The 12184-nt window shown below is 39.6% G+C and overlaps 1 protein-coding gene across 2 annotated transcripts in view; it reads right to left on the reverse strand.

Moving 5' to 3' along the window:
• Nucleotides 1-45: 45 nt before the first annotated feature.
• Nucleotides 46-12184, reverse strand: part of VDAC1 (voltage dependent anion channel 1) — a 56353-nt gene continuing 44214 nt past the window's right edge. For both annotated transcript variants that reach the window (XM_058278741.1, XM_058278733.1), the window contains exons 6-9: nt 10509-10736; nt 7047-7197; nt 4676-4733; nt 46-3769 (exon numbers count right to left, since the gene is read on the reverse strand). In XM_058278741.1, the coding sequence (XP_058134724.1) occupies nt 3678-3769; nt 4676-4733; nt 7047-7197; nt 10509-10736 (529 nt within the window). In that variant the 3' untranslated portion in view covers nt 46-3677. The remainder of the gene's footprint in view (nt 3770-4675; nt 4734-7046; nt 7198-10508; nt 10737-12184) is intronic.

The following is a 12184-nucleotide window of genomic DNA, read 5'->3' on the forward strand; positions in this document are numbered from 1 at the left end:
TTGCCCCCAAAAGGCAAAGAAAACGCAAATATACAGTGGCCATAGTCCGGGTGGTGGAATTAGAGGTGTTTTATTTTTCATCCTTCTCCACAGTCATTTATTATTTCAATAAATATTTAGTATCTCTCCATATTTTAGGATACAGCAGTGAACAAAACCAACCCTCCATCCCACAGTCTTTTCTGGAGGGGACACAATAGTGTAAAACATACAGTATGTAAGACAGTAAAGTATTATGGAGGAAAGGAAGGGAAGGGGGCTGGGAAGTAGAGGTGAGGAGTTGCTATTGTAAACAGCCTCTAAATTTCCTACAATAAACTTCTACTTTTTACATTTTATTTAAAACAAAACCTCCAGTATGTGAAAATGCAAACTTAGAAACTTTCCGGAAGTTCACTTAGAACCCTGAACAATGATTTGGTCTATGGGCATGTTCTGTGAATGTTTCCTTAGTAAATATCTATAGGCTTCAATTCATAAAAGTGCCATTTCATCAATTTTTAGGAAAATCAGTGTGACATAAAGCAAGGTATTTATTGCATTCACAGTATATCCAGTCTGGTCCCCATGATTCCCTGGGAAGATTGCTGCTAGCCCCAAAACAGACAGCTGAACCACCTCTCTGAGAAGGCCCTGTGTTCTACTCTTGAATCTGGTTTCCTGCAACATTTATCTGGCTCTAGTGACAGCTCGGAAACACACAAACTCTGTGTTGTTAAGAAAACTAAGACATCATTCATCTGCTCATTTTCCTAAGCCCAGCACAAGCCCAGATGGATCGAACGGTACCCTTACTACAAACCTTCCAGGTTAGCCGGAATACAAAATCCTCCTATCAAGTCCCCCTGGAGCTTTCCTTCCATTAATACAAAATACTCACTGGGTTTAACCAATGCACCTCTCAACCTAGCTTGTTTGTTGGAGATTGCTTCAGAACTAAAATAGGACCTCTTCAGGAATAAATAACACCTTCAATCCTCTCTTCCCTGATTCTATGTCCACTTGTCCCACACCAGATTTTCTCAATTCTCTTAACAGATATCATAAACTCAGAGCATTGAGAACTTTGGTACAATATTCCAACATGCTGCATATAACAGGAAAGCACTTGGTAAGTAACTGGGGAGGGAACTACTCCACATTCAGAGGCCCCTTTATGTTTCAGAATACCGTTAATGCTGTACTTGCCATCTGATTGGATGTAGCAAACATGATTCACCAAAATCTCTGGACAAATTCAACAAAGTTCAAATGGTTCACTTAGTAATAGTTGCAAGTACTTATAACCCTGATGAAGACAGGATGACAAATACTGAGGCCAACAGTTCTTTGGTGATCAACTACAGAAAATGCTAAAAGCAAATCTGAAACCAGTTTTGAATGATCACTTTCAAACATCCCAAAACAGGCATTCTACCAAATATATCATTGAATGGAAAAATATATTTGTTGATACTGAATGATGAGTATATAGAGTTCATTATATTATTCTACTTTATGACTAAGATTTCTGCAACTGTTAAATATATACACACACACACACACACACACATATGGCAGAATTCTAAAATGACCAGTGTCCTCTGTAATCCCAAGCCCGTGAGTATGGAAGCGACCTGTGAATATTAGATTGAAATATTACTCCTGATTCAGTTATAAGGCACAATTAATTGACTTTAAGAAAGGGAGATTACCCTCAATGGGTCTGACCTAATCAGATGAATCCTTTAGTTTAGAGATGGGAAGGCCTGTCCCATTCAGGATGGTGGAGTGAAGCACTTCAGGGCTCCTCCACCCCCCACAGAAGTGCTGAACTAACAAGAACTAGCAGAAGCATCTTTTTCGAAGCTCCAGAAAACACTTAAAGGACTGCAGTAATGGCAAGCACTAAGTCAAGAAAAAGGCTACTTAAAAGCAGTAGGAATCATATTATGAATGTGATTAATCCCACTGAATGGTATACTTGGGAATAACTTGATATGATAAAGTTTATGTTGTATATATGCTCCCATAATTAAAAAAAAAAAGAGCAACTAAAGAGAGAGTGACAATCACATGCAATACATGATCCTGGATGGGATCTAGCAAGGAAAGAAAAAAACTCACAGGGAAATATGAAAAAAAATGGAAATATAGACCATAAGCTTTATATCAATGTTAAATTTCTTGAACTTGATAACTGCACTTAAGGTGGTTACATAAGTGAATATCCTTGTTCTTAGGATATGTATGGGGCAGGACTAAGTGTTCAAGGAGCATGTTATATACTGCCTCCAGTCAAGTATTCAGAAATTAGGTGGGGGGTGGAGAGGGAAGGAAGAGGGGAAGTTAGGAAGGAAGGAAGTACAAATGTGGCAAAATGTTAAAATTGGTAGATGTGAGTATCTGGTGGGTAGGAGTATACTGGAGTTCTCTGTATGGGTTTGTATTCTTTTTATAACAGTCCTGTAAGTTTGCAAGTATTTCCAAATAAAAATTTTAAAACAAAGAAAAAAGGGTTGGGGCTTCCTGGAGGGGATCTGAAATCTAAGAGGGATTCAATATGAAGGAGTTCTTCTGTTTTTGCCTTTGGAAATAGAGGACACTGCACAAGGCAAAGAATGCAGGTAGCCTCCAAGAAGTGAAAGTGCCCCCTGCTGACAGCAAGCAAGGAAATGGGGACTTCCATCCCACAACAGAAAGGACTGACACTTGTGACAACGTGGTATGCAGCAATAGAAACCTATTAATATAACACAGGCACACACAGCAAGTGGCCAGAGAACAAATCAAAATACCATGTTTTCTTTGTTTATATTTGTGTTGATAAAGACAACAGGAAGAATGAGGTTTCGATATTTTATTCAAGTTTTATTTTGTGATGTTAATTACAGCATTTGAAAGGGATGATCTAATTCCACACTAAATGGAAGACTAAAATGTATCCATTAAACTGCTAAAAATAAATTGGTGAGAATACAACAGGAGTCCAATTTAGATTCCGAGTGTTGTCACCATATGATTACAGTCACAGAGACTCTTCCCAGCCTGCAGCTGGAGCTCTTGGAAGCTATGTCGTACTCTGTTACAAGGGCACAAAACCACAACCCAAGAGGGAATTAAGTCCTGAATAATTGGCTTTATCACATCCACCCTCTCCACCCCAAAATGGCACAAAAGAAACAGCCAACAAGCCCTGCAGACTACTTTTGGTGTAAAAGAAGTGATGGACTGGGGTGGAAATAGGTCATGAAGATCTGTCTAAAAAAGTCCCTTTGAGATAAGTCCGTATACACCATCAAGCAATGAGCCTCTCCGAAACTGGGGTTAGGAAACCTAGATTCAATTCTGAGGAAATCACAATTTCATTCATTTACTCAATAGGAATTTACAAAGCGCCTACAATTAGCAGCTTCCACTTGCAACTGTTTCTGGATAAAAAAGAAACCTAACATCTCTAGAGGGACCACCAAGTTCCCCCCAAAGTCAACAGCTTAAAGGACCTCTTTTTGGAATTGGGTTTCTTCTGTACCTCTGAAAGGGTAACACTTTAAAGCTGAATCATCTTTAACCTGGAGGTCTAACTTGATATTTAGCAATACTTGCATCCCAGACATACAACATCAAAAAGTACACTAAATTCTGAAGGTAGCTATGCTGCAAAATAGTTTAAAATTAAATGATTGTACAGTATTCATTTATGCTTGAAATTCCAGTCCTAGACCAAGCTTGTGGCCGCCAGCGTTGACATTCTTGCCATCCAGCAGAGCTGACAATGTGAGTTTGATACCTGCAAGGAAAAAAAACAAGGAGAGAAAAGAAAAGAAAAGAAAGGTTAACACCTGGAGAGAAGCTAGCACACACTGGCAAAACCGTCCCAAACCAGAACCCCAAACCAGAACCCCATTCCAGGTGTGAGCAGCCCGGGCCATTCCATCTGGCCCTTGTTACTTAATACCAACTGACCAATAAATAGAGTGAGCTTATAAAGCAACCTTAATTATTGTTCCACAGACCAAAAAGCCTACCCAAATCCACTTCAAGGAATTTCATGGTTTTTCCCTTTCATCATCCCCCTGCTACAATTACTCTCTCTACCACTAACACCACACAGTAAGTTTCTTCAGCAATAGCCCCTTGAAAGGAAATTCTGACCCTGAAATTTTACACTTGTGTTGACATATACACACACACAATTTACTGATATTTTTCCTAGAGTAATTGATTCTGACATCATATTATCTTTCCAACTTTGCCAAACCCCATGGTGGTATCATCTCCTAGAGCACTAACGCACCATGGATTGGCCTAGCCAGTGCTGTAAAGGAAACCTCCAAACTCTTTTCCCATTTCTTTTCCTTTTTACAGTGGGGATGATTTACAGGCTAGTTGAGGACCTGCTGGAAATAAGTGTCAAGTATTCTGCACATACTGGAAAAAAGGGTGGAAGAAAATAACCAAAAATCTAATGTATGTTAACTTTGGAATTTTTTTCTTCCTGTTACTACTTCTCATATTCCCCAAACATTTTATAATGACCCTGAGGTTTTTTATAAACATTTAATTATAAAACTTCATATACATGCATTTACAATGTACTAAATAAGCATTTTATAAGCAATAATATAAAACACCAAACTGGCCCCCAATTTTTTTTTTAAGATAAAGAACTGATTCCACACACACCAACACATACCTGGCTTTAGGGTCTGAGTGTATCCTAAACCTATCAGGCTGGAGTTGTTCACTTTAGCCTAGTCAGGGAAAAGATAAAACAGTAAAAATGTTAAGTATTTCATGTTTCTTGTCTTTAAAACGAACAAGAGCTATTTAGCCAGTCAACTCTGGTCCTCAAAATCAAATTCCCTTTTTCACCTCCTTGCTTATGGAATTTATTCAATTCAATATACATTATATCAAATTTGAGTGCTAGGTTGCAGAAGGAAAACTCAGAGTCAGTCCATTTTCAAATGTTATTGTTTTTATAGCAACATAGTTTTCAACTAAGAGGAAGTCATTATTTACATTTGATTCCTGGAGGCATTCATGCCCAACCACATTTAAACTGAGCAACTCTATGTTTAAGTGACAGCACGTGAGGACACTTTCATTTAGGATCAGAGAAATAAGGCTCAAGGAAGCTTGTATGAAACATTCCTTCAAGATTGACTTGTTGGGATGAGGGAAAACAGAGAAAAGTCAGCCTGGGTATTAAACTTTTTTAGGCAAAACGCTATTGCAATTTCCTCTACATGAGAAAGAAAAACAAAAATCAAACTGACATGAAGGGCCAGCAATGACCAGCCTCAATTTAAAACATACACAGTTGGCTGATCCTCATTATTGACAAATTCAGTATTAGCGAATTGGTCTACTTCCTAAAATTTATTTCTAACCCCAAAATCAACATTTGCAGCACTTTCACAGCCATTCATGGACACACAGAGAGTGGCAAAAAGTTTGAATTACCCATCGTGCACGTTCCCAGTTGAGGTGGAACGAGGTGATGTTCTGCCATCTTGTTTCAGCTTTCATACTGAAAACAAGTGTCCCAGTGACAATATTGTCACATTTTTCCCACTTACGTGCTTTTTCCTAGTAATTCCCCTGTTTCAAATGGCTCCCAAGCACAGTGCTGAAGTGCTGCCTGGTGTTCCTTACCACAGGAAAGCTATGATGTACCTCAGAGAAAATACGTTGGTGGCTAAGCTTCACCCAGGCATGCGTTACAGTGCTGTTGACCGTGAGTTCAATGGTAATCAATCAATAATTTATATAAACCACACATAAAACAAGGCTATGTATTGATCAGCTGATGAAAATGTTGTGACCAGAAGCTCACAGGTGCCTAGCCCTGTATTTCCCTGGAGTAAGGGTTCAATATTCACTAATTCACTGTTCATGGTGACTTTATAGACCACAACCACCATAAATAACAAGACCTGACCGTATTAGAGCAAATGGATAACCCAGGCAGACAATCACTTAATGTTGATTAAGTTCAATAAAGCAGTTGAGCCATTAATATTTTCACTCTCGTTCCTCTACCTGGGTCATAGGAAAATCGGGCTTCCCCCTACCCCTTTCTGGTGAAATCAGGAGGGACCCAGGAGCAGAGCAAGATCAGACCAAGAGAATGTTGAGTTCTGGCAGAAGATGGGGCTGCCAAAGTGCGTGTTTTCCTGCTCAAATAATGTTTTCAGACCTACACCCCTGCCTCTGATAAGAAAGAGGAAAGGACTAAGGAAGGCTTCCCAGCAGCCAGTCCCTTCTTACTGTCCTTTTTTACTCATGTCATCTGAATAAAGAACCTCCTTTTCCCTTGTTTTAAGTGCCTAAAGTTAAGGAAGCTAAAGTTGCTTCCCATCTCAGGAGAGTTGAAATAGGCTGTCTGTAAATTATACAAACCAGTTCAGAAACCATTCTGCAATAGAAAATTTCCTCATTCCTAAAAGAGGTGCAATCTGTAATGTCCTGTGACAAAAGAAATGTGCTCAACAGGATTTACTGCAAAAACTGTGCAGCAACCCAAGATGCCAAGTGCCCACTGCCAGGGCCTGATTTCTTAATATGGAACAAAAGAGCTGGACAAGTGAATGAAAAATGAGAGGGAAAACTAACATTTAAAATCTTAGGTTTCAGGGACCGCCCCTCACCCACCTTACAATTTTCAGAATACAACAGTGACTGGTTAAAGGATAAGGGTCAAACAGGAAGTCAGGCCCCAACAATCAAATCCAGGCCCCAGCAATCACTAGCTGTGTGCCCTTGAACAAGTTACTCATCTCTCTAAGCTTCACTTTCTCACCTGTAAAAACAGGAATGATTTTTTTTTCAATACAGCACCCACTTCCAATGTGTTGCTCTGAGGATTAAATAGAACCCTGATATAATGGGCTCCGCACAGTGCCAGGCACACATAGTAGGTAGCTTTATTCATTTTGAACTCTTTCCAGTGAGAAAATCTCAATATCAAAGCACAGAATTCCAAGAATCCTGAAGGATTTCAACCTGAGGACCAGGCAGGGCCCATTTCCCAGGAGATACATGACATCACAGGCACCCACCGAGAAGCATGCGTCGGGGTCAATCTGATACTTGGCTGCTATTCCGAAACGGGTGTTACTGTTTCCTGCTGTCCAGGCAAGATTGACGGCGGTCTCCAACTTCTTGTTCACCTTCTGGTAAATGGAGCCACCAAATTCTGTCCCATCATTCCTGCAACAAGGAGAGCACAGATGCCAAGGTGTCCAAGGGGAGGGGCCGGAGCCCAGGTAGACAGGCCTGTAAAATGAACTAAACTATCACTGGTACTGAGAAGGCCAGAAATGTACCAAATTTCACAGAAGAAATGTACCTGTAATTTCACCAAATTACAGGAAGCCTAAGAGGAACAGAATAGACACCAGAGTCAGGAAGGTTTGGATGAAGAGGAAAACTATTTCAACAAATGACTGGCAGCCCTACCAACTACTCCAGCCTCATGGACCTTGATGTTTACTTCCAAAATGTCCTTTAAAACAAGCAGCAACTAGGACATGGGGATTATGGGTGATTTTTTTTTTCTGCTGGTAATATTATCACTTTTATAAAATGACTTTATCATAAAAATGGTACTAGAGATAAAGCAAATGAAAAGAGAACATAGAGCATGGCTGGGCCACTTGTGGTCTTCAAAAGGCAGGTTACAGCTCTCAGCACCACCAGTCACAGCTACAGCTGATGCAGCCCCCTGGAGAAGCAGCAACAGTAAAATGACTTAACCTACAATTCAGACTTGTCCACCTGTGCATGCTGTTTACCCATGCTGCAACATCTTCATTCCTCGTAGGGTTGGAAAAGGAAGTTTCCTATTACATTAGTCTTTCAGAAATGGAATGAAACCCCAGCTGCCCAAACTCCTTCCTCTCTTCCAAATACACCATATTGATTCCTGAAAATATCCCTTCCCTTCTCCAGCCATCCAAATTCTCCTCTTTCTCTTTCAGGGCTATGGTCAAGCCCTTGGAATTTGGAGCTCTTCCCCACTACTAAGCCTGCAGAACAGCCTGTAAGGCTTGTGTGGTCACTGCCATGCCCAAAAATATGTATGGTGCTCAGAGACAAAATCTTTACTTTCTCCTTCTCTCCCAGGCTGGGGTCTACACAGATCATATGTTGTCTATAATTACATGTTTTGGGATTGTTGTTTATACATATGGACATATTGGTAAATGATTGGAAGCAATCCTTCTCCATGGAGGGAACCACTGAAAACAGAAATGGTTCAAGTGCATGCCACTGGGAGGCAAGGATGAGGATAATAAGACATGGAACCACTGCTTTCATAAGCTCTTTTGTACAATATGATTTTATAACCATGACTGCGGACTCCTTTGATAAATACTCAAGAATAAAAATGTTAAAGCTGCAATTTAATGGACCTTTGTTCTGTATACCCCCATCCCAAATCTTTATGACTGACCCTGGTTGGCTATACCACCCCAGTCAGTCCTGTTCAGCCCCTTAATGTTTATTAAAGGAACATGTGTTCATCTCCATCCCTCTTATTCATTAGCACCTCGATGTTATAAAATATTAGAATTTCTGTACATGAGGGAGGCAGTTTGGGGCCAGAAGATCACTGTGCCCCATAGCTTGTAAAACAGTAAACTCTCTCTCTTCAGTCCCCTGGTATCTCAGGAATTGGCTTTAAAGACACATCAGGAGAAAAGAACCCACTTTTGCTTGGTATCAAACCCATGTGCCTTGGAATCCAGCAAAGGGCTTAGGAACCCAAGAATACATTGCTGCTCTTTCACTGCATACCCTGCTCTTCATCAGTATGCTCTTCCCTGAAGTCTACCCTCATCAAATACTTTCTAAATTCTTAAGTTTCCCCTCAAGTTCAGCCACACATTTTGTTTCCAGAAAGAAAAGGCAGAGCTTAGGCACTGCCTGTTTTACAGGAGGTACCACAGAGAAAGCAGGAAATCCTTTTTCAGAACGCCCAAGAGCAAAATGGCACCTAGCTGAAAATAATCAATTCTCAGATTTTGAGTGAATTCAGTATGACAGCACTCAAATGGATAAGTTTTCTTTGGCTTAAATGTGTTTAAAAAGAAAGGTCAGACTTTTCAGAACATTTTAAAATCAGCAATACTGCCTTCCTGTACGAAGCTCTCAAAACTATAAACAGAGGGAATGCTTTGTTCAAATACATCTGTATGAAGCAAAAAGAACGTCTGTTGCATGTCTGGGCCTCTCTGAAAGAACCAGGGCAAACCCAGATTAGTTGTGGCAGCTGCCTCCACACTGTTTCCAAAGATAAGCCATGTTCACTTTACTTACTCAGGTATGTAAGAGAAGAGCCAAGAGCCACTGTTTCTCCTAGAACACCTGTCAATTTCCAAGTTCAAACAGAAAGAACTTCCTGTTCCAGTCAGAATTCTAAAGAGCCATTTCTATGTTTGCAGTATTTTTCCTATGACTTTTTCTGAATGTTATCTTTTTTAAAATAACATAAAATAAAATTGATCTTTTTTGGTGTATGTTTCTATGAATTTTAACCCATGGATGGGTTCATGTAACCACTCACACAGTCAGGATACAGAACAGTCCCACCACCCAAAAAACCTCCCTCGTGCTATCCCTTTGTAGTCATACCTTTCCCACTCCCCAGAGACCACTGATGTGTCCTCCATCTCTACAGCTTTCCTATGACTTTTTAGTTTCAAAGGACTCATTTTTTTTTAAATGACTCTAAAAATCCCTCCAAAAAAATGATTAATGGAAATGTTATTAATGTAGAGACTAATATCATTTATTTGTCTTAAATTTTAAAAGTATTTTCTTTAGTGACCTCTAGTGGAAAGAAATAAACTTGACAAAGGTGCACCCCACTTGTGCCACCGGCTAGTTTCTCATATCTACAGGATTTTTTATGGATGAAACTTTGGTTACCCTTAACCTAAATCATCACTCTACTTCTCAAATTCAATAACAAGGGGTTCTTTCAAAACCTAACCTGTAAATTTTTCTGTTTCTCATATCGTTATGGAGTTAATAAACTCTTAAATGCCCCACCATGTAGAGAAGACACTTTGTATTTAAACTGAGACAATCATCTCCTAATTTATCTACAATGCCACATTTAGTACACCAAGCTATCCTCAGATACTATACAGAGAAAGAGCTATACTTGCCTTTCTTTTCCCCCCTCCCTACCCCACCTTGTTAACTAAAATGGAAAGGATCCCATGTCCAGAAAGCTGAATGGAAAGGACACCTCTCAGGGCTCACACCACACCTTTGTTTCAATTAATAGGTCATTCTGTGTGCACCAAAGACAGTACTTAACTGCTCACAGAATAGAAAGGACCTAAGTAGGACACTTCAGGAAATGGGTAAATGGGAAGCAGAAAAATAAAAACAGGCATGTGGCTCATCTGATTCCAACTCACTTTACAGTTATTAAAAACTGGGCTAGAAAAAAAATAATGAAAAACAATTCCTCTACCACACACACACATACCCCCATGTGCACTTACACATTAGTATGAAGCTGGAATTCATCAGTCTTGTAACCAACAGCAAAATTGCTCTGTGTCACTCGGGACTTTGCGGTCTCAAAATTCATCTGGTAGCCAGCCAGCCAGCCCTCATAACCCAGGACCAAAGCACCCCGGATTGAGGGCCCGGCAATGTCAAAATCTACGTCGCAGCCCAGGTTGATGTGCTCCCGCTTGTACCCTGTCTTGATTTTAGCATTTTTTTTCCTGAAGAAAAAGAAATCATATTAAAAACCAGAAGCTAAGTCACCTTGGCACAATCATCTCAAGACACACAAAATTTTTTAAATCCCAGTTTCAATAGATGGGAAAGGGCAATGTCAGGAGCTGCAGCACTCCCATAAACAGCGCCTGTGCACACCAAGGGCAAGACACAACCTCTCTTCAACTGGAATCCAGTTTGCAGAAATGCCACAATAATAAAGTTAGAACACGAGGAAAAACTGGAAAAATAAGTGCTAAGTTTTTTGTTTTACTCCTTTATTATTCTCTCCCTATGTTTAAAGAATCGGCCTACACTAGAGTGTGGGAGACATTTGTTAGGCAGAGAGCCACCATGTAATTATGAAACAGATGTATCTTTGCTATTTTCCAAATCTTGGAAAAGATATATCTGCCATGAAGGCAGTCACCTAAACAGGAGCTTTTAAGGAAATTATCATCTTATTTTGTAGCTCACCTACTAAATAAAGAAACAAATACCAGACGTCTTCCAAGTGAACACAACAGTGAGATGGCATTTAATTCAGTATGCATGAGATCCCAAAGAGTAATATTTCAGAGAACTGGGCACTGGTGCTTTGCAGTTGGGGGCTTGGCAGTGGGGAAAGGAAGTCCTATTTGACCCGACAAGATCCCAGCCCCAGCCTCTGATTCCAGATTTTTCCCAGATTTGAGTTTATGACCAGTTCAGTGCCTCCCTTGCCTACTATTCAAGACTTCCCAAACTTAGCAAAAGATATGAACATACACATCCAAGAAGGACAGAGTACACAAAATAGGATAAACTTGAAGACAATACACCCTATCACCTATCAATCAAACAATCAAATGCAAAAGACATGGAGAGAGTACTGAAATCTGCAACATGTAATTAGAGTAAGTGCTAATTTCTCATCAGAAATGAAACCATGGAGGTAAGAAGGCAGTGGGTTGAAATAATCAAAGTTCTGAGGGGGAAAAAATTGCCAACCAAGAATTTTATGTCCAGTGAGAGTTTCTTTCAAACATGAGAGAGATTAAGACATTCTCAGATAAACAAAAGCTGAGGGAATTAATCGTCACAAGATCTGCCCTATAAGCAAGACTAAAGGGAGTTCTTCAGAATGAAAGGAAAGGGCACTAGACAGTAATTCAAAGCAAAATAAAGAAATAAAGAAATGGTAAAGGTAACCATTTGAGCAATTATAAATGTCAGTATTACTGCATTGTATTTTTTGGTATATAACTCCAATTCTTACTTCCTTTACAGGTGCTAAAATGGAGATACATAAAAAGTAATGATAAACTCTATAGTTTTAGACATACAATATACAAAGATATAATTTGTAACAAGTACAAAAAAAGGTGGGGTATAGAAACAGCTTTGTGTATGCTACCAAAGTAAAGCTGGTATCAAATCAAATATATAGTATAGTCTGGATGTTAAATTGTAA

Source organism: Dasypus novemcinctus, chromosome 2 (assembly GCF_030445035.2).
Source record: "Dasypus novemcinctus isolate mDasNov1 chromosome 2, mDasNov1.1.hap2, whole genome shotgun sequence".
In the NCBI taxonomy this organism is placed as follows: domain Eukaryota; kingdom Metazoa; phylum Chordata; class Mammalia; order Cingulata; family Dasypodidae; genus Dasypus; species Dasypus novemcinctus.